General features: G+C 39.1%; 1 protein-coding gene across 2 annotated transcripts in view; it reads left to right on the top strand.

Annotated features, from left to right (window-relative positions):
* LMBRD2 (LMBR1 domain containing 2) overlaps nt 1-22,600 on the top strand; it is a 36,043-nt gene that overhangs the window by 2,439 nt on the left and 11,004 nt on the right. Inside the window, exons 2-16 of one of the 2 annotated variants that reach the window (XM_072416593.1) lie at nt 5,955-6,183; nt 7,060-7,193; nt 11,240-11,347; nt 11,891-12,058; nt 13,140-13,350; nt 13,757-13,831; nt 14,087-14,203; nt 14,923-15,106; nt 16,859-17,040; nt 19,013-19,146; nt 20,191-20,296; nt 20,383-20,480; nt 21,394-21,497; nt 21,961-22,007; nt 22,361-22,466. In XM_072416593.1, coding sequence (XP_072272694.1) covers nt 6,010-6,183; nt 7,060-7,193; nt 11,240-11,347; nt 11,891-12,058; nt 13,140-13,350; nt 13,757-13,831; nt 14,087-14,203; nt 14,923-15,106; nt 16,859-17,040; nt 19,013-19,146; nt 20,191-20,296; nt 20,383-20,480; nt 21,394-21,497; nt 21,961-22,007; nt 22,361-22,466 — 1,948 coding nt within the window. In that variant the 5' untranslated portion in view covers nt 5,955-6,009. Of the gene's footprint in view, nt 1-5,796; nt 6,184-7,059; nt 7,194-11,239; nt 11,348-11,890; nt 12,059-13,139; nt 13,351-13,756; nt 13,832-14,086; nt 14,204-14,922; nt 15,107-16,858; nt 17,041-19,012; nt 19,147-20,190; nt 20,297-20,382; nt 20,481-21,393; nt 21,498-21,960; nt 22,008-22,360; nt 22,467-22,600 lie in introns of those variants that run through there. The other variant, XM_072416594.1, reaches the window with a different exon arrangement.

Genomic DNA, 22,600 nt, shown 5'->3' with positions numbered 1-22,600 from the left:
ATAAAAAAAAAAAAGTAAATACATTTTTTATATTCATATTATCTACTAGAACCCCTGTTCGGACATATTTCTGTAAGTTACAAGTCTACAATTTAAAAAAAAAATTTAATGAAAAACAGTGGATCACTTTTGGTACAGAAATCTAGACCTCAGTGTAACGCTCAGGTGGTTAATCTAGCACTCAGCCCTGCAGGAGTGGCTGTCATTTACTAGGGTTCTCTGTTCTGAATTGGAGCAAATGAATATCTAAACTCAGTCCATGTTTTGTTTAGGGGTGAGAGGGTTGGGGAGTGCGGAATGTCAGGAAAATACAGTTATCAGTCCAGATAGCAGAGATAAGAGAGACTCCTCTGGAGGTGGATACCCACTTTAAAGACAATCCTGAATACAGCTCGCTCTGGTCCTAAAACATCCACCTACCGGTCTTCTCTCCAGCAGTTTCAATGTTCAGCAGGCTTTTGAGAAACTCTCCTACTCTTCCAGCAGCTCTTAGCAAGACCAGCGAGCCCCTAACACTTCAGGTATTACATCTACAGCTGGGATGACGTATTTCCAACACACATCCCCCGCACACACAAAGCCAGGATTGCCGCGTTTCTCTGACTCCTGGATTGTAAGCTCTTCGGGGCAGGGTCCTCTCCTCCTCCTTGTGTCACTGTCTGTATCTGTCTGTTTTTTGCAACCATTATTTAACTGTATAGCGCTGCATAATATGTTGGCGCTATATAAATCCTGTTTTTTAATATTAATAATAATAATAATAATAATACCCAAAGCTGACAATGTGTATGCTCAGCTTTGTGTCCAGAAACCCAGAGCGATCAGGCAGGTAAGACACATTATTGCAGAAGGGGCATCACCTGCCAAAGCAGGGATTTGTAAAAGTGTAACGCTGGGAATACACATTCAATAATTGTCATTGGAAAGAATGTTTCATGATCCTTTTCAACAATAAAAGACTAAAAGATGCATGAATGGGCGCTCTACATACAGCACCATTCTGTTCTATAGAAGGGAAGGGTGGAGCAGCACCCCGCTGTGCTTTCTCTCTCCTTCACTTTCTTTATGATCATTCGTCATCCGTGGATCCCCCTGGATAGTTGTGAAGCGCTGTACACACGCCATCATTTGACGTGTGTGCATAGCCCCAGGCCATCCACCTGAGGGTCCTCTCTTTAACAGTTTCTCTTCAGAATTCAGCGGGCGACAAGCTTTTGAGAAACTCTTATTCTTCCAGCAGGACCCCAGCCAAGCCGGACCGACCAGCTCCAAACACCTCAGGTACTCCATCATTCCAGGGTCAGAATCTTGAATTGTCTGGCATTCTTTACATCTACACCCCCTCCCCTATTTCTAAAGGAGGGCTACACTTACTGTGACTTGCCTGGTATTAATGTTATTATTATTAATATTAATAAACAGGATTACTTTAGCGCCACGATATTACGCAACACTGTACATTAAATAGGGGTTGCAAATGACCGACAGATACAGACAGTGACACAGGAGGAAGAGAGAACCCTGCCCAGAAGAGCTGACAAACTTGCCTATCTGCGTTCTATCAACTGGCGCCACCATCTTCCTTCTCTTCTTCCAACTCCCCGAGGCAGTCTTTGAGCATCTTGCTTGGCTTAGCTGAAATGTATTATCTCCCACGCAGGGGTTCATTCATCCCTGGCACACACAAGGGAAGCCAGAAGTGCCAGCTGGCACTGTGCATGCATAGCTCAGCTTTGTGGCCAAAAACCGCGATCAGGCAGGTAAGACATTATTACAGAGGGGACATCGCTTGCCCCTTTTTGCAATAATATCCTGCCTGATCAAGCATGTGTAAAAGTGTAACTTTAGTTCCATTATAAAAACATTTCTTACAAAGTATTTAGTAAGTGCCCTTGATGCCTTATTTACCTTACATTTAGGTTTTATTATCTTGGCTTGTATGTTAATTGATAAAGCGTTATCCATGGGTGGTAACTGGCAGCTGTTCAGCCTTTGTCATCCTCCAATAAGTGCGCTGTGTAACTTTATGCTGCTTTTAATTTGTTGTTTAATGATTGCCAACCATTCTGTCCTGTGATATGTTATTAATATACTATATTTAGAAGATATGTGTTCATCTATTCAGTGATGATAAACAAGGTAATCAATTTAATTTAGTTTTTCCGGCTTGTCTCCTTTTATACTGAAATGGGAAATGTTTGTATGCTTGTGACTCATCATTTTATTTAAAGGATTGCAAAAGAAAGAAAATATTCCAGTAACTCTATGTAGACAGTAAATGTAACAGTGCTGCTTTTTATTTAATAATAACAAACAGGATTTATATAGGGCCAACATATTAAGCATTGCTGTACAATAAAAAGAGATTGCAAATGACAGACAGATTCAAACAGTGACACAGGAGGACTAGAGGGCCCTCCCCCGAAGAGCTTACAATCTAGGAGGTGCATGGAGTATCATTTAATGCTTTTTGTTTTTAGTTTATATTTACATGCAGACCAAGCTCTCCAGGTTGTGCAACCTCATCCTTCTATTTACACCTTGGTGTCCTGGTGCCTTATGTTAAGGCAACCTATTCAATAAAAATTCAAATAAACTGGTGGACGGCACATATCGTCCCCCAAAATACGTAGACATTCATCGAATTTGGCAGTGCACTAAAGGAAAGTGAAACGTTACACTGTAACACTTGCGGTGCACTGCAAAGCATGCACTTTTTTTTAAGGCATTAATAATGAATGGCAGTTTGCTTGTGTGTGTTACAGCAATACAATACAAGTGTATATAGACCCTTAGGGTCTATTCACTGCAACCCAGTTTATTACAGTGTATTAAATGAATGCTTGCTACATCTTGTATGAATGGTCTGCCTCGTACACTACAATGAACAAAATGTTGTGCAGTTTCCTGAACAGAGAACCAATGCACGTTATGTGACAAGTGGTGTGAATATACCCTAAATCCCTGAAGGAACAGATACTTTTGAGATCAACACCGCTGGAACTGTTGGTTTCTACACAGGCATTGGGTGCCAATTTTTCTGAATTGGAACTAGATGCTGTGGCTTAGGCACTCAGGAGGGGTGGGTATTTACTTTTATCTTTGTTGGGACCACTGGAATGTAGAAATACTTCTGTTCCCTGACTACAGATGTTGCCATATTGTTAACAATCAGTAAAGGAGATTTAAGATCTACCCCTTGGTAAAGTTTTTCTTTTTCAAAGTTTAGCACAAACGCTCTAAAGTTAATTTCTAAATGGTTAGAAACACCTGCTGGTTGTTTACAATACTGAGCTTGCAGCCTACCAAAATTCTTTTCTGATAAAAAACACTATCACTTGTGAACTGAAGCCCACACTCATAGGCTGCAGCAACGCATGCAATATCATTATCACAAGACACACTAATGCATGTGATTCTTATTAATTTACTGCAGTGCAGTTCATTTTTAATGGCATGACAAAACACTTTGCCAGGGGAAGTGTGGCGGACCTGCACTGCAATGCCCCAAAATTCCATTAAATATGAACAAAGAGAAGAAGTTGTGCATTTCTTTTAGTGTGCTATGAGCTATGCATCAGGTACATATGAATGGACTTCCTTGCTGATTCAAGTAGCCAAACTGAACATCCATGCAGCCTTAAAATTAATTTCCTCACAATGCTTAAAGATATGGAGAGAATTGAGGGCTTGTTTCAAAGTGATATGTAAATTCTTTTGTGTGCACAATCTGGGAAAGGGTTGCTTTAATTTAAGCACTAGAGGTGTTTTAAACAAACCTTTCCCAAGAGCGCAGTCTAAACGCTAATAAGATGATTTGGTTGTTTTAAAATGTTAGTCTGTCCATGGTAATCCAGAACCCCCATAAGGCAATTCAGACACAGAAAGAGGTCAACTTCAGGCCAATCTATTGCTCAATAAATTTTAATGTCTCTGAAGCATCTCAAATGGATATCATCTACACCAGCCCAAACCCAAACTTAAGCTACGTACACACGGCAGATTTTTATCGCCCGATATTTGGCCGATGCCGATTATTGGGCGATAAAAATCTGCCGTGTGTACAGTCGATGTCGTCCATCGTCCGAACGACCGACCTGCCGGATCCACGGACGATGGACGACGACCGATCCTAATGAAAGGGAAAGGGGAGAGCGCGCAGCAGGGTGCCGCTCCGTCGCTCTCCCCCTCCCCTCTCCATAGAGCATGAACGGTGCTGTATGGACAGCACCGTTCATGCATCGTGCAGTCCCTTGTCGTTGGAAAGGATCGTGAAAGATCCTTTCCAACGAGCAGCTTAAAAGTAGCCATAAAATTATACAATGTACTTATCAGAGGATCAAATGTCGTTACCAACAAATGGATAGCTTTTTATTAACTACTTAATGTATGTAGATGAGAATTATGTTCAGGCAAGAACTCACTACTCTCTCCTTGTAGTAATGGGTAACTTCTTCAGCTACTTTCGGTAACATTTCATCATCACAACCTTTCCAAGCCATGGCTGTGCTGTCTATTTTACATTTTCACTTCTCTGTTTGTTTTTATAGGCAGACTTTTGGGACTTTTTGATTGTGTTGTTTTTCTAAATTGTATTCTTTGCATATAAAGACTGCTATTGACCGTTGTAACAGACCTTTGCAGAGGTATGGACATGTACTTTTTGAATTTTGAATTGTTCATATTTTCATACTTTTAGAATGCAACAACTAACTGTGGGTGCCAGGCCAGCCTTTGGGACTTGGTTTCTTCTCAATCTACAACTACATTTGTAAATGCAGGCTATGCTCTGCTGTTGTCTGTGTTCAGTAAAACGTTTCCAAGTGGCACAATCCTGCTTAGTTTCTTCTATGGGAGTGTTATATACTGCTGTGTTCTATGTCATAAGCATTGACGGAGGAAGTAGGGCTCAGTGTGTCTTAGTTGGCTGTTTATTCAGTTGGCTTAAGCTACGTACACACTTCCAATTATTATCGTTGTTAAACGAACGACGAACGATCCTGCACGATATCTGCGAACGATCGTATAGCACCGATCCTGTACATACAGATAACGACACGATCGTTCGTAGATATTGTACACACAATAGATGCGATCGTTTGAGCGATACAGGGAGTGACGTGCACGACAGGAAGTGAACGAACGTTCGTTCATCACGCATGCTCAGACCATGGACGATCAATGAACGATCGTACACACGAACGATGGTCAACGATCGTCGTCCAATCCGATCCGCCGGTCCGGTTGTTCATTTCCAACGACTTTCGACGATAAAATTTTTCAACGATAAAAAAACTTTCCAACGATAAAAATTGGAAGTGTGTACGCAGCTTAACAGTGAGAGGTCAGCTTCTTTATTATTATTAAAGAGCATTTATATAGCTCCAACATATGCAGCGCTGTACATTAAATAGACATATACAGACAGTGACACAGGAAGAGGAGATAACCCTGCCCCGAAGAGCTTACAATCTAGCCTCATGACTAAATGAGATGATCCTTGTACTGACATATTACCTATAGACTTTTTCTATTCTCTATTGCTCTTTGTACATCTTGTTGTGAATTATTTTATATTGATCTAATTGTTTTAATTTTCTATAAATACATTGAAGTCTAGCTATCTAACGTATGTCTCAGAGGTTGCATTTGGTCATCTTTTTGAAGTTGTTCCAATTTAGAACTGCATGCACAGGACCCTGGGTACAGGGGGTTGTTAGAATCTGCTAATCCTTTACACTACTGCACTCCCCACCCACCGTGAGTGCTCCCCTATTTCAGATGTGATGTAGATGAGGAGCACATGTTATTTATTTCTGCACAGAAAACATGCAACCAATTCCCACCTTTTAAACCCAAATGAGGTCAGTTGGCCATCTGTTACATCTTAGGCTTTCGCTAATATCGATTTTTAATTGACTGTACTTATTTTGTTTTCTCTTGATGTCTTTCAGCATTGATCCAGCACAGAATTTGGGTATCCCTGGAGGATAACAAAGATCAGTAACAATGAGTGGAGCAGCCCTAGGAATAGAGATCGTATTTGTATTTTTCCTCGCCCTCTTCCTCCTCCACAGATTTGGAGACTTCAAGAAACAGCACAGACTTGTGTTAGTAGCCACGCTGCTCGCTTGGTGGCTCTGCTTTATAATCGTGTTTATCATTCCGCTGGATGTTAGTACAGTAAGTAAGATAAAAAAAAAAACTAAGATCACCATGTCCTGCATTTTTTTTGCCTTGGCATGGTTTAAAGGCTTGACCCTGGGTGGTTTGATCAGCCTGCAAGAATATTGGTATTCTTCCATAAAGCTCAATTTTAGTTACATGCTATCAGCAAGCCCCTCTCACCAAGACCCCCAGAGCTTCTAGGCTGGTCACATAACTCAGTAGGCTCCTGCTTATCTTGCTTTCAAGTGGTCCTTGTAGAGAATGGAACTGATGTATTTATTCAACACTGCCCTCTGCATACTACATTGTAAAAGAAGGGAGATGTGGGGATACCTAGCATGGCACTGGACCATTATGCCCTGCATTTACAGCAGAGTACTCAGTCTTTTGGGTTATAGTGTAGGTCAAGGTAGAGTTAAAAAAGAGGGAAAAACATATGCACAGTTCACATAAGTTTTATCCCTTAAGACATATACAGCATTTTTTTTGCAAAAAGTCTGAACAGGACAGAACTGGATTTCACATCAGGTTTTTTTCTACAATTCAACAAAATGCTTCATAGTATATACTTACCTGGCCAAAAAGGAGCAACTAAAATATTTATTTGTAGGGTTTACATATATTTTAAGTTACAATAAGCAGTATTCCGCCCAGAACCTCTAGAAAGGTATAATGGCTAATATATAAATTAAATATGAAATTAAATGGTATAAATGAAAATGCAATTGTGTAAATATGAAGCATCAGGCATATGCAAATGTAAAATTACATCTAAATTTAATTTCAAGAACATATTATAATAGTAAATTAAAATGTTTACCATGGAAAATACATTCTATTCCCCTTAACTTTTAGTAGATAATAATCTGTTGTTTTTAAAATCATTTGCAGACCATATATAATCGATGCATTGCCAGGAATGCCGTCACTCCTGCTCCCATTAATGTGAGTCAGCTTACCACCACTACAAAAGCAGCCGTAACCAACACTACCAGTTCGGGGCTGGTTAACGCTAACCCAACGAGGTATGGATCTTTGTCCGTTGTCTTTGAAGATGTCTGTACTTTATTAAAATTCATTTGCTTAAAGGATTCCAGCCATTAAAAAAAAAAAAAAAACAAAAAAAAAAACATGGATGCTACATGGATGCTGCCATTCTGACGTCTGTCCTGCGTAAATGTTGTGCCTGGCTTTTATTCTGACCCTTTTGTCGTTGCTTTGAGTTACAGAGCCTAACCATTTAGTTATATAGCAAAAGAACAAGTACTTCTGTGCCGCTGTGCACATGTCAGATTCTCGTTTGAGACAAGCCTGAGGCTCGTATCACCCGAAAATCATCCGACGTGTGTACATAGCCCTAAGCAGGGGAATGGTCATGGTAAAGAACAGACTACTTCTTTACAAATAGGTCCTTTATGTTTTTAGCTTAATGGTGATCCATTTCAACAATTTTAATTAGTGACATGTTAGGTTGGCATTGCTGGCATTGTCCAGCAGCAGCATGATTTAGATTTGAAGGGAAACTTTAGCATGGGTCACCTACAACTCTCTTGTGTGGGATTTCTTTTCTTTTCTGACTAATTCACTTGGAGATCCTATAATGAGCTCCTCACCATTAAAATATCTTTCTGCAATTCCCTCTAAAATTAAGCTGATCCATCAGGTCTACAGCATGGTTGATAAATATTTCTTTTGTCTGTCCTGATCCTATCATTGTTATTTTGTCTGATCATATTATCGTAAGCACAAAAAGATAACGGAGGGTAATTGTTTACCTTTGTTTACATTGTATTGTTTACAAACAAGAGAGGGTATCAGACCCTGAGGGGAATGAAACCTGGGTTATCTAAAAAATTGTTTAGAAAGATGTCTAATAATGAACACTCCATTTACATGACACTCAATTTGTGACTAACCTTGTGTCTCCTCCTGCTGTTAATCTCACCTGGGTAGCAATGAAAATTAGCAGGAGTTCACACTTTTCAGACATTGTATCTGCAGAGATCCCTTCCTTCTTTCCTCATAGTAACAGTTTTACTAGATAGCAATTGAGGGGAACCTGAAAGGCCACACAGATTTGAGATACAAATCTGTAAGCGGTTCTAATCTACCCTAAGAAGCAGACTTCTAAAACAATAATGCAGCATAATTTATTACTCCACCACTCTTCATATCTCCTGTTTTTTTTTCCCTTTACCACTATTTATAAAATATTGCCAGGGCATCCGCTTTAAGGTTTATCATGGTACTGCATTTACAGTTGGCTTAGCCCTTCATTTGGTTCAGACCTGCTTCCGAATTGAGTGATAGCATAACAGATCGCAGAAGCTGGCACCTTGCTAGTCGTGTCATAACTTGTACCCCACCATTGGTTGTTAAAGAACCAGCATTTGCACATTTGACAGCAGGCAACAGTAGGTGGTACTAGTATTCCACACAGCTGCCCCTATTCCTCATCTATGGGATCGCCTACAGATATCACCAAATGCTTTCAGTGGTTTTAGTGCATTTTTGTCATCTGATGAATGTGCTGTGGTCACATGGGGATACAATAGGAACACCATTCATACCTGTCTAAAGCTGGGTACACACCTGCAACAATTGCCGTTGGAAAGGATCTTTCACGATCCTTTCCAACGACTTAGGACTGCACGATGCATGAACGAGTGCTGTACATATAGCACAGTTCTGCTCTATGAAGAGGGGAGGGGGAGAACAACAAAGTGGCACCCCCGCTGCGCTCTCTCCCCCTTAACTTCTGTTACGATTGTTCGTCGCCCATCGTCTGTGGATCTGCCAGGACGGTCGTTTGGACGATGGACGACGGCGGCTGTACTGACGCCAGATTCTCGTCCGATATCGGCCCTGAGCTGATTATCGGACGAGAAGCATTGGACGTGTGTATGTAGCTTTAGATGCTGAATTGTCTTATCCTGATGGTAGCATTAAATTAACACAGGCATTGTTGGGGTTTCCATGGAACAAATATACATGCATATTGTAGGCTCACAGGATATTTGTTTTCTGTACAAAAGATCCCTTGCTGTCCCCATTATATACTGACCTGTGCTTGGTGTAATTATCTATTTACATAAGAAATAGGCTTCCCATTGACATGCACAGGTATATGGCCCTTCTAATGAGTTGTTAGAATCCTGGAACCTGTCTAGATAACCAAAATAAGACTTTGGCCTCCTCATATAAGAAGAATTATTCTGAAAGTTCTATTCTCTCTCTGTGCAATATGGAGTGGCAGTGGCTGGCATGCACACATGTAAATAGCCCCCTAGCTCTACATTGCCAGGCCACAATGATTAAATCTGGGTCATTACTTGTGATCTGTTAGGCCTAGTCCACAAAGAGACCCGCTGACAAATTTGCACTTCCCAGACTAATCAATTTATTCATTAGTTATTTCTTGATCAGATGTCCCAGAAAATAGCACTTGTGTGAATTATTCTGCCCTGTTCATGTGGCTTGTCTGAACCCCAGGACAGATGGTAGCTCCCAATTACATTTCCTCACTTGCCTGTACACAGGACACAACTTGTGAACTTTGAATTGATATTTTATGACCACTCATAATGTTGCAATCAGAATTATTGAAGGATACCCTAATGAGGGACACCCTAATGAGGGACACCCTAATGAAGAACAAACCTGAAATCTGCATCCATTGCAGAAAAAGCTTCATCTCTCCCTTATGGCAATACAACTCATAAAAGGATTCCACAGCCTCCTAGATTGTAAGCTTCTCAGGCAGGGTCCTCTCCTCCTTCTGTGTCTGTCTGTGATTTGCAACCCCTATTTAATGTACAGCACTGCACATTATCTTGGTATAAATCCTATTTATTAACATAGTATCGGCCATCACATAGTGAAACCATCTTGTCCTTTGTCCTTTTCTTGTCTTTCAATGTTTAGCTGCATAATGAAAATTCAGCAGACACCACAGTAGTCTGACAGGTTTCACAAGTCTTGTGGCTCCTCTTTTTGGGCTGTGCTGTGAAACATCCATGTGAAACTTGTGCATTGTTTTAGGTGAAAATATTATACTTGATTTCAAAAAGTTGCTCATGGATTTGCAGTGGACTACTTATTCAGTTAGATAAGTAAAGAGATTAGCACCTAACATCTAAAAGTAAGCAGTGCTTTGCCCTTTTTATGCCTACCTACTGGTGTAGTTTGGTCTTGCAGTTTAAATATTTTAAATAGCATATGTAGAATACATCAGGCGGAATAAGGCTACGTACACACGTCGGATGATTCCCGTCCGATAATCCCCTCGGGGCCTTTATTGGACGAGAATCTGGCATGTGTACAGCACTCATCTTTCTTTGTTCATGGATCTGTCCTGGTGAATCCACGAACAAGGAACAATCGTAATGAAAGTAAAGGGGAGAGAGGGCAGCAAGGTGTTGCTCCGTCGCCCCCAGCCCCTTCATGTAGCAGAATGGTGCTGTATGTACAAAGCTTGTTCATGCATCTTTCAGTCTTTTGTCGTTGGAAAGGATCATGAAAGATTCTTTCCAACTACAATTATTTCACGTGTGTATGCAGCCTAAGACTCCAAGGTTGCTGAGACACATCCAGTACTGTAACACCAGACTCCCCAATAGACTGCGCAGTAACTGTCTTGCCTTCACTTACCAAGCACTAAATAAAGGTTTTTATGGACTGACTTAACTGAAAAACAAACGTTACTTGCAAACACTCAGATCTTTTTACTTATCTGTGTTGTTGTAAATGGTTTAGCAATAACTGCTATATTGATTATGATGTTATATAGACTATTGGATGTACAGAGATCACTAGATGGTGATAGTTAGGCTTTCTGGTGCTGAATAGTGCTCTTTGCTTGAGCAGATAATTCCATTACTTTATTAGATACATGTGATTCAGGGAAGAGAACATTTTACTGCATTAAAGTTCTTGCAGATTTAGGACAGAGGCTGATCCTCATCCTTCTTTGTGGGAAGTTAGGTGCAGACATACCAACAATCTATGGTTATATGTATTTGGTACCGGTCTACTTAATAATTATTTTCTTCCTCTTGTGTTTTTGTGATAGCTCTGTAAGCCCGTTCCAGGAGTGCTACAAGCCATGGAGCTATATCCCAAGGGGTATCATGCCAATCTTCTGGCGTGTGGTCTACTGGACATCACAATTTCTCACTTGGTAAGTGTCACCAAAGCTTTGTGGAAAGCTGCCTCCTTTGCTTGTCATAGTTGGAAATGTTTTTATTTAGGAAGTTAATCATTTTCAAGCAAAAAACACTCAATGATTATCTCTCTGCCTTTGTCAATAAATTCACCTGGCATTCAAGCAAACAACCAATTGAACATTTATAATGTACACTGTACACGGTGGTTGTTTTACTTTCAGTTATGGTTTGCATTCTGTATAGTTCCCTGGCAATTGCAAAACCTGGAGACATCTATTAAGGTAATAGCAAATTCAGTCACTGAAGCTGCCCATTATAGTAATTGTTCAATACAGAGGCATCTTCTGCAGGGGCATCATTCCCCTTCAGTCTTCCTAATGTGCTCTTTAGAGACCTGCATTACATCTGTTAGCTGGTGTTTTTTTTATCTAGGACAAAATGGCACATATGCACAAAACAAACTGAAGTTACATCTGTTTTTCCACAGCTCCCTTTTAGTATGTTCTAAAAAGAAATGTATCATCCTTAATTGCAATGTTTCATAATTTTTTTAATAGGATTCTTCTGCCCTTCATGCAGTCCTACGCTCGGTCTGGTGGATTTTCTATTACAGGCAAAATTAAAACCGCTCTGATAGAAAATGCCATTTACTATGGCACATACCTGTTAATCTTTGGAGCCCTTCTAATATATGTTGCCGTGAACCCTAAACTGCATCTTGAATGGTAAGTGTGCCTAATGTCTTCCCTTTTGCATTTTAGAATTTCAGCAAAGAAAATAAGTTGAGTAGAGTCACAGTATAAAAGTTCTAGGCAGAACAATGTATATAATGTCCTTCGTAAAGAAGAGTAACCATTGGAAAAATCTAAAAATTATCCAAAGTGAGTCTAAAAAATAGACCTGAAACAGCATACAGTGTGTGGACCACAATGTGCACGATTAGAGACTATTCTTGTTCTAAAGATGGGTAACTAACATCTATTTAAAACAGAAGACCAAAAGAATGTCCTGCAGTAGTGGGGATAACATAAAAAGTAAAAATGCTGGGAAAGGGAAACACAAGAGAAGAAGGGATTATGAAGCAGGGAGTAAGAGAGAAAATCGGCTGCAGGAACTAGGGAAGCCAGAAGTGTAATCAATTGTCAAGACAAGTATTTTCTGTGTTTATTATTAATCTATTTTTACATCCAAATTTCTAATCTGTGTGCTCATCAAAAAGCCAAAACTGTAAAGCAGATTTAGAATGCAGGCATGTCACTAGTCTGGCTGGGTAGTGTAGCAAACGTATGTGAATGTTAGTGATTTTGTGAGAAGAAAAATATGGGAGTCGCTGACTAGTTTTGACCCCACTAAAATGTGAGGGCTGCCATGCTTATTCTAGGTCGATCAATCAACTCAGTAGGGCATTAGAGATGACCATGACAAACTCTGAGACTGGTCACTTAATCTTTTCTATTTACTTAGAGTCCTTCTTGTCCTTAATTAAATAATAAAATATATATTTGTTAAAGTGCTGGTGACGTCTAATGGTTATTGCAGCCAAAGGACAGACTGTAAAATTTCACAAAAATGGTTTCAGTTTGAAGTAGAATATTGTAAAATGTCTTTGTGTTTTCTTTTATGGTTCCCCTTTCAGTTCTGTAGCGTGTTCATGAAATCTATTGAATTCTATTAGTAATTAAAAATGGCCACAGATGACATAGTATTGTAAATAAGCATTTTTTTATTGGTTTCTTGGTAGTTGTACTTTATCATTGTCCATTGTTATTTGTTCCACATGAAATCCAATTATCTTTCTTTTTGAAGGTACCAACTTCAGACCATTGGAATAGCAGCAGCCAATACATGGGGTCTCTTCCTCCTAGTCTTGCTGATGGGGTATGGCCTGGTGGAAATCCCCCGATCACACTGGAATGGGGCAAAGAAAGGTTATCTTCTTATGAAGACTTATTTTAAAGCAGCCAAACTAATGACGGAGAAAGCTGATGCCGAGGAGAACCTGGAGGATGTCATGGAGGTCAGGAATGTTTTTTTTCTGCATTTAAAAAGTTTCTGGAAAATTTTAATTCTAGTTAACATCTGTCTGCTCCTTACTGATAATGAGGGTCAGGGCATAGGAAATTCAGGATAAAATGTAGATTTTCAGGGTACTACTTAGACAAGTAACAGTTCTATTTTTTTGCTGTAAAAATGCATCTTTACTTTCTGAATTCAGGTTCACTTCTACACTTAACTTGTGTTCAGTGTTTGTGTAGCATTTGACAAAAATGACTTGAAGCTTCTGTTCAGAATTGCACAGGTTGCTAAGGCACAAAAGTGCACCCAATGTATTTAAATTACAGTGCTGTGTAATATGTTATTGTTAATATAATTCCTGTTTAATTATATTAGTAATGTAGTAATATGTCATGTTTTCTCTTTAGGAAGTACGTAAAGTTAACGAATCCATCAAATACAACCATCCTTTGCGCAAATGTGTTGACACCATCTTAAGAAAGGTAAAATAATAATCACTGATGCCAATTTTGTTTGCTTTTTGGCTCAGGTATAACATGTTATGAGTATTTCTAGAACCATTGGTGAATACGGAAAAATCCATCCTAGTCTGTAGAGAATGGCACAGCCCTGCATGCTTCTCTCCATAGACCTGTGGTCTAGAAATTCCAGTGCTCTTGTCTTGCAGGGAATAATAATTAGATTAATAGTGTTTGTGTATGATTTTTATTCTTTTTGATTTATCATTTCTTTCTTAGTGTCCTACCGAGTACCAGGAGAAAATGGGAAGAAATATGGATGATTATGAGGATTATGAGGAAGAAAAGAATATTAACTATCCCAGTGAGAAGACACTAGTTAAACTCCACAAGCAGGTAACTGGCCACTTTGCTACGTTAGAAAAATCATCAATGACAAAAGACAGCATAATGCATTAACGAGCGCTGTACATACAGCGTTGTTCTGCTCTATGGGAGGGGAGAGGGAGCACAGTGGAGCGGCGCACTCCCCCGCTGCACTCCCTCTCCTTCATTTTCATTACTGTCTTTCCTTGTTCGTCAGCCGTGAATCCTCCAGGACAGATCATGAGGAGAATCTTACTTTGCAAAAAACTGCAACATATTGAGCAATTCAGTTCACCATGACAAAGTGTTCTCTGCTAAGCTTGTCCCTACACAAATCTTGATTAGCTGTGCAAGCGGACATAGCAGTGCTCCCAATAAAGTGTAATGCATGTAGAAAATATCTTGTCGTGGCAACCTGGCTGTACAAAATGCTGAAGTTTTGTAATTTGGATTCCCTGTATACAATTAACATTGGTTGTGTTTTTAGTAAAAAAATAAATAATAATAATAGTAAAGCTCTTGTTCATATAAGCTTGGTGCAAGTTCATATTTTTGTTTGTGTCCCTGCTGTGGAGGTTCACCCTCACATTATCACCAGGAATAAAGTTTTAGTCAGGTTCACATCTCTGCAGTGCTATGCGCTGGTCTCTTCACCACATAGTAGCATGTACGAAAAATTTGTGTACTGCATGTTTCTTATCATGTACTGTGGTGTGCTGCAACACTTACCTTTGTCTATATGTCCACAGGTGATTTACGCAGTCCAGAGACATAACCGGACTCAGGTTCAGTGGCGCATGGTGCTGGAACAAGCTTTTCATTTAGAAGATGTGGCTAAAAATGAAACAAGCGCTACAAGACAGTTTGTACATAGCTTTCCCCCTCAGGAATCAGAAAGCTGGATCATCAGACGATTCTACACTCCTAGTGTTGGTATGAGCATTATACACTATTATGCTATACACTGCCCAATAGGTATGTACTGAGTTGCATACATATGTCATACACTGCACATTAGTAATATGGTAAGCTATATACATATCATGCACTGCACATTAGTAATACAGTAATAATATGCTTTATACATGTTGTACACTGCACATTACTAATATGGTAAGCTATATACATGCCATACATTGCACATTAGTAATATGGTAAGCTGTATACATGCTATACACTACACAATAGTATTATAACTTGGTGAAAGCCATGGCATACTTCACAGCACTGGTATTATAACTGATATACTTTTATGCACTGCACAATAGCAATATGAGTATAGGTATGCATGTTATACACTCCCAAATACACTATAGTTTTCTGTGTGACAAACTTAAAAAGAAACCAAATTTAGATACTATGTAAAGCCCCATAAGGTAAACAAAAAAGTTTTGTCATTTGTGTCCCACATGCTCCTATTCCCAGGCACAGCAGCACACAGGGCCTGATTTATTAAAGCTCTTCAAATCTAGAGAGGATACTCTTTCATCAGTGAAGCTAGGTGATCCAGCAAACCTAGAATGGATTTCTTCAAAGTAATTTGTTATTTGATAACAAAGATTTTAAATCCTGGACCAGATCCATTCCAGGTTTGCTGGATCACCCAGCTTCACTAATGAAAGTGTATCCCCTCCAGCCTTGGAGAGCTTTAATAAATCTGGCCCAGAGTGAGGAGCAACCAGAATTGCTGTCAATTGAGTAAGCAGTGGCAGGGCTAGGTGTAGTCAAATGCTGATGGTCAAGCTACAGCTTTGTGAATTTGCAGTGTCGATTCTGATAACCAAACCCCCTGCAACATTTTCTATTTACCCTGGAGTGTAGTACGAGCAGGCACAGGATTGAAGTGACAGCTCTAAATGCAGGAGCAATGCAGCATCATTTCCAACCCACAAGCTGCTTTAGGTAGACTTTCATGGCAGGTACGACTGGTATTTTTGGGACTTTGCTGTAAGTGCAGATGAACCTAATTAAGTGTTGCATTGTATGTGTATATGATTTTATAATTTTCTTGGTTTCCTTTGTAAACCTAGGTTTATCTTAAAGAGGAACTATGCTCCAAACTCAAAAACAAAAACACATTTACCTTCAATCCCGCAGGGCAGTCCGATCATTTCAGGAGTGTCTGGCATGGGGTCCCGTAGTGTCCGGGCGTTGCCATCTTCGTCTTCTCTTCTGGGCTCTTCATCCTACGTCACCCGACCCAGGCATGAGATCGCGTGACGTAGGATGAAAAAAAAATTGCTGATCCCACTGCTCATGCGTGAGATCAGCAAATTTTTCTCTTTGAGCAAAAAGACTCTTTGGCATCTTGGGCATGCGCAGAAGGAGCACCCAAGTCCTACATCAGGCATCCCGGGAGGCTTTGCGCTCCCATTCATTCTCGACCGCCTAGGTGGCCGAGAATTAGGGGGTGGTGCTGCGCCTTTTTTTTTTTATTTTATTTAAAAAGGGTGTTGCACCTAAAAAACAAAAACAAAAAAATAAATTTTTACCTTACATAAAAGGGTTCCCTAATCTTTTATGTAAAGTGAAAATCCTGAATTTAGGGTACCCTTTTTATTAAAAAAAAAAGGCTGTAAATTGACAGTTTGCAAATAGGTTATCCATAGACCTCACACTTTATTTCACTGCTTCTCTGTAATATGTCTGAATAAAATGCAATCTTGTCTCTCTTGTCTTGCATAGAGTGGTACTGGGAATGTCTGCTGCGACCTTGGTGTTCTCGTATCCTGGCTGTCATTCTGGCTCTCTTCTCCATTGTGGTTGTTTGGTCAGAGTGCACATTTTTCAGCACCCACCCTGTCCTGTCTCTTTTTGCTGTGTTTATTCAGCAAGCAGAGAGAACTTACAACTATATTTATATTGAGGTAAGGAATAATTTTAGTTTTTAGGTTTTCACTTACATCTGGAAGAAAAACATTATTCATTGACTCATTCGGGTGACAAAGTCCACTTGCTGAATGGCAGATTTTCACTAGCTAGCTGCCTTGTTTGATGAGATAAATCTACACACCAAAGTAAAGTATTATATAAAAATAAAATATATTGTACCTGCAATATTTTTTTTCTCCTTGGTGATTGCTGGTAATGATAGTGATTGCTAGGAATGCACTTCTGTCCTAGAGAAACAACTCGCTTACTATATCTATAAATCTACCAGTATCCATAAAGTCTATAAATCTATCGGTATCTCTTTTGCACAGTTTGTGTTTCTTCTATTTCTTCTGAAATTGCTTTTGAAAAAAAAAAAAAATTAATAAACTTTTACCCCAAGGGTTTATTTACAGTGGCGGTGAGGTTGCAGTTCTATTAGGGTTTCCTTACCAACAACTGTGCAAACAGTCTAGAGGCTCATTACAGCATTGAACCAGAAGTGCCCATACTATATATCTGCTGATAACCTTCTAAACACTAGTTCATGATGAATGCTTGGAGCTGCCCAGGAACCTTTATTTCTGACACACGTGACCCAAGCCTTGAAGTATCAAAATATGTTTGAAAGTTCAAAGAAAGACAACACAATAAGACCTTGATCAACACTTCAACGCTGCTGATTAGATATTGAATGGGTAAAGCTTCACAGATGTTCAGTTTCTGTCATAATCATTTAAAGCAAAAGTAGAATGAGTAAGCACTGTACACACGTTGCAGTTCAGCTCTATGGGGAAGGAAGATGAACAGGAAACATCCTGTTGCATTCGTCTCCATGGGAAAAGACAGCAGTCATCCCAATTTACTGGGGAATCATTGTACACATGCTAGATTTTTCATCTTAGATGATCACAATTGTTTGTCTCGGGCAACAATTATTTAGTGCGTGTACATAGTAATGAAGTTTTTCTATCGCTCGCCTTTCTTTCTCTTCCATTCAGTATGTTCCCTGTCAGTACATATACATGTAGCAGATCCTGATTCCCCCTTATCCTCTGCCCTTCCCATTCTAATCTGGGTATTGCTGGTCAGAGGTTAGAGGTCAGATGATATCTGTACAGGTCCTGTAATTTACACATGTAATTTTACATGTAAGCTGTGCTTATTATACCTGTATATATGAATTTCTTATTGAAGTTCATGTCTTATCCTAAACACTTCAAAGCAGTGCTTGGTTTGGACCACATTGAACCATTTATTTTAGGTCCTGCGATGGGGAAAACTTTTATCAGACTAAGGCTACGTACACACTTGCAATGGTTCTCGTTTGATAATCGTCTCAGGGCTGATAACAGACGAGAACATGGTGTGTGTATAGTGCTTATCATTCGAACGAACGTCCTGGCGTATCTACGGACAATGGACGGCCAACGATCTTAAGAAAGTGAAGGGGAGAGAGCGCAGTGGGGTGCCACTCTGTTGTTCTCCCCTCCCCCCCCCTCTATAGAGTAGAACGGTCCTGTATATACTGCGCTCGTTCATGCATCGTGCAGTCGTTTGTAGTGAACGACAATTCCAGCGACATTTATTGCACATGTGTACTTAGCCTTGGTCTAAAGACAATATTAAATGATTGTGCTTTCATAGACCTCCTCCACCCACTGATACCTTGTCATTGCAAACCTTTACATTGGAACTGGTACTAAAATACCAGGATTAGATGTCTGGTGTCATATGTGGGTCAAGCATTTGGCTGCTATGCCCAAGCACTCACATGGGAGGATGTCACATTCTCCCCCATATCTGGTAGTATCATGTATTGTCTTCAGGTCTGGGGCCTGAATTTGCTTTCACTAGGTTAAAATATGATGGCAGATCAGGTCTTGTACTGTGCACAGTTTTTATAGTAAATAGTGTTAATATTTTACAGCTCTATGTTAATTATTACTGTCTTTTTCTCACATTCAGGTGGCTTGCTTCCTCACTATATTCTTCCTGAGCATCTGCGTTTATTCTACTGTCTTCAGGATTCGAGTGTTTAACTATTACTATTTTGCATCACATCATCAAACAGATGCATACAGCCTCCTGTTCAGCGGCATGTAAGAATTAAACTGATTTTTACTACATTTAGGAGAAATTTATTATTGGAGCCTATACCTTTTCTTCTCATACGCCAGTCCTACACAGAAGGGGCATTTCCACAATTTGTCTGTAGTACAACTTTCTGATGAAATTAATGGGAAATTAATGGGATATGGGATGACATGGGATAACAATAAAATTAGCATGTCTCATCCTAGGACTCAACCAACTTTCTAAACACAAGGCTACATCAGTCACATGAGTTAAAGTGACCCGTTTATCACAAGGCCACTGGTATAACATGCATGCCCTGTACCCCACTGCTTCTTTTGGCTTGAATCCCATTTCTGATTAAGTTGCACCACCTGTATTCTGTTGTGGCATGTAAGATACAAAAAATTAGTGCTTCTAAGATCACCAAGCTCCAAAAGGGGTCTTTTGTTGCATTCCTTTTTGAGGTTGGTATCAATCACTAGGTATTCTTTCTGATAGTGGAGGAAAACAAGGAGACATAGGGAAGCTCATGATTTATAGAAAGAATGATAGTGCCTTCATATTAGGTTACAAGAAAATTACATTTGGCAGGATCTTGCATAGGCAGTGTACTTTTAAGAAAACTCTAAAAATGCTGTTCATGAAATTCAATTTAACTAACAACCAAGTCTGTTACTTGCAGTGCCTCCTACAAATAAATAAACCTTAAAATATATACAGAATCCACAGCTTAACTGCCTTGCATTCCAGGCTATTTCGTAGCTTTAAGGGTCCTGGGCCACATTATACAGGTCAAAAGCTCGGCTTTTATTCTCTGTACCTAAAACCTGTTGGGCTTAAATTGGGACATATGTGTGTTCTCACTGCTTACCAATCAAAATCTTTATTTTGTTTTTCATAGGTGCCAGTTAGAATATCTCAATTATTTATATTTCACTGCTTCTTCTTTATCTTTCTTGTTTTAATAAATCAGCCCAGGTGTATTAGGAGGATTCCACTTCTTATTGTAGGATCATATTTCCTTTTTACTGCCATTATCTTGTTTATAAATTGTTTCTTCCCTGCAGGTTATTCTGCCGTTTGACTCCTCCGCTGTGTCTGAATTTCCTGGGTCTGACTCATATGGATGGATCTATTTCTCACCAGAATGCTGAGCAGACTGCCTACACTTCAGTAAGTACATTATCTTATCATGAGAACAGTTTCATGACAATGCTTTATCTCTCAACTTTTTTATGCTTTAATTTCTCCTTTTATAGATTATGGGATCTTTAAAGGTTCTGCCGCTTATTGCTGATGTATTTTATATATATTATCCCATGCTGGTTGTCTTCCTGTGCATTGCTACCTATTTCAAGTAAGCCATGTTATACCTTATATATAAATACCATTGTGATTTGATACATCTGTTTTGTCATTTGTTTGAGATGTGATGGTCTTGGTCCAATTGTTTACATTCAGTGTGCAAGTCTTCATGGCCACACCTATGCAATAAAGCCCCACAGACTTGTATGAGGCTAGGTTCCATAATAGTCTGTAAGGCTGTAATTTGCAGGTGCAGCCCGAACACCTAAACCTTGCTGATCTGGATGTAAATACACAGAACCATATTACTGGGATCCCAGTTATTATGCATCTGCAGAGGGGAGGTAATATAAGTCAAAGGAAGGTGGGCATTTTTGGCAGCATCATCTTTTAAAGCTATTTTGAGACCTTTTCTGAAATCTGTTTTTGGAGACCTCACACAGCCCCTACTCTTCCACATTTATTTTAAATCAGACTTTTACCCAACCTTTCATGAGCTTTAAAATATTAGTGTAGTTTCAAAAATATTAGTCTTTTAGAATCTTCCTCTTTCATCAAATTATTACTTGGTGATATTGCTATGAAGATGCCTAATCAGGCAATTACTGACAAATGTCTCCTCTTTCCCTGTTTATAAAGTGGCCGTGCCATTACACATTGCATGGTTGTGGTGCTTGTCTCTATAAGGAGCTGTTCCAAAGCAATCATGTTCATCTTCTTTACATAGGAACAGTTAGAAATAGTATTTTACACAGTTTTACATTTATGGTAAAATCAGATTTAAACAAATTAGAATATTTGATTCTGCATTCTCTTTTAATCCCATTGTTCTAGCTGTATATTTTTTTTCACCAGTTTATTGAGAGATCATTTGTTTTCTCAAGAGTTTGAATTTTTTATTTTTACACTGTGTGTTTAAGGCTCTTGTTGTATTGTGTAATCACTTCACTGCGTTCTCTTCTTAGTTTGGGTACACGCTGCTTAAATTTACTAGGCTTCCAGCAGTTCATGGGTGACAACGACATGACATCCGATCTAACTGATGAGGGAAAAGAGCTGATCCGAAGAGGTAGGTTCTTTTGATACTTAGAAGTTATTTTAGGGAGGAAGAAAAATTGAATTAGACATTGAATGTGAGTTTAAAATGATTTTCACAAAACTGCTGAATTTTCTGAACTGCTGTTTGATTCAACTGTCCAGCAAATACAAATGTGGGGGCAGACTGACCTGTGTACTCAATAATAAGAACTAGGAGGGTTAGATAGCATCTTTGGCATAGCAAAGGAAACAGGCATACAGGTCACAGGGTGGTTCTGAATGAATGACAAGATCAACAAGTATTTAAAAAAAAAAACAGATATAACATAATTATAGTACAATTTTATAAGTATGCTATGAAAAAAAATTTCATAGTAATTGTTTACAAATACTTAAGGAATGTTTACTGTAGATGATGCTGATTTTTTTTATTTATTTTTTTAAAGCTCTTTCTTTTGGAGGTTAACAATTTACACTTTGTGTTTTTGCTCTAGAAAAGCGCAAGCGTCAAAGGCTTGAAGATGGAGAAACTCGCAGGAGGGTGCGTTGTCTCAATAATAGTGAACGAGAATGCCTTTGCATGTCACAACCTTTGAGATGCAATATTCACACCCCAGCAAAGAAAACTAAACCAAAAATGACCAAAGGCATTAGCGATATATATTAAATACATTTAATAGTGTTTAATAATTTGTTAAGTAGAATTACTTTTTCTTTTTTGTAAAAAAACTGTAATTTCTTTTGAGATATTTTACTGCAATCAAAAGGTTGCAGCTGAATAAATTCAGTGTTGCCGCCCCAAAAATAGTAGATACAGGGCTACTGATTACAAAAAAGTGTGTATACTGTCCAAAGAAAGAGTAAATATTCCCTTTGACTGGTCTTCTGTTGCAGGAATGGAAGGAACGCTATGCTACTAACAGGGAGGATTCCAGCCGCAATAGAAATGTTAACTCTGAACAGAAGGAGCCTACGTACACAGAGATGACCACTAGCCGATGTGAGTAGAACCATTTGTGTAAATTAGAATGGTGGTTTGGATCACTAGCCATTATGCCACTGAATGTATTCAATTAAACAACTACTGTTATGTTTTAAAGTGTTACTAAACCCAAGAACAAAGTTTACCAGTCC

Source organism: Pyxicephalus adspersus, chromosome 6 (assembly GCF_032062135.1).
Source record: "Pyxicephalus adspersus chromosome 6, UCB_Pads_2.0, whole genome shotgun sequence".
NCBI lineage: Eukaryota > Metazoa > Chordata > Amphibia > Anura > Pyxicephalidae > Pyxicephalus > Pyxicephalus adspersus.
This window is presented reverse-complemented; position numbering and strand designations above follow the sequence as displayed.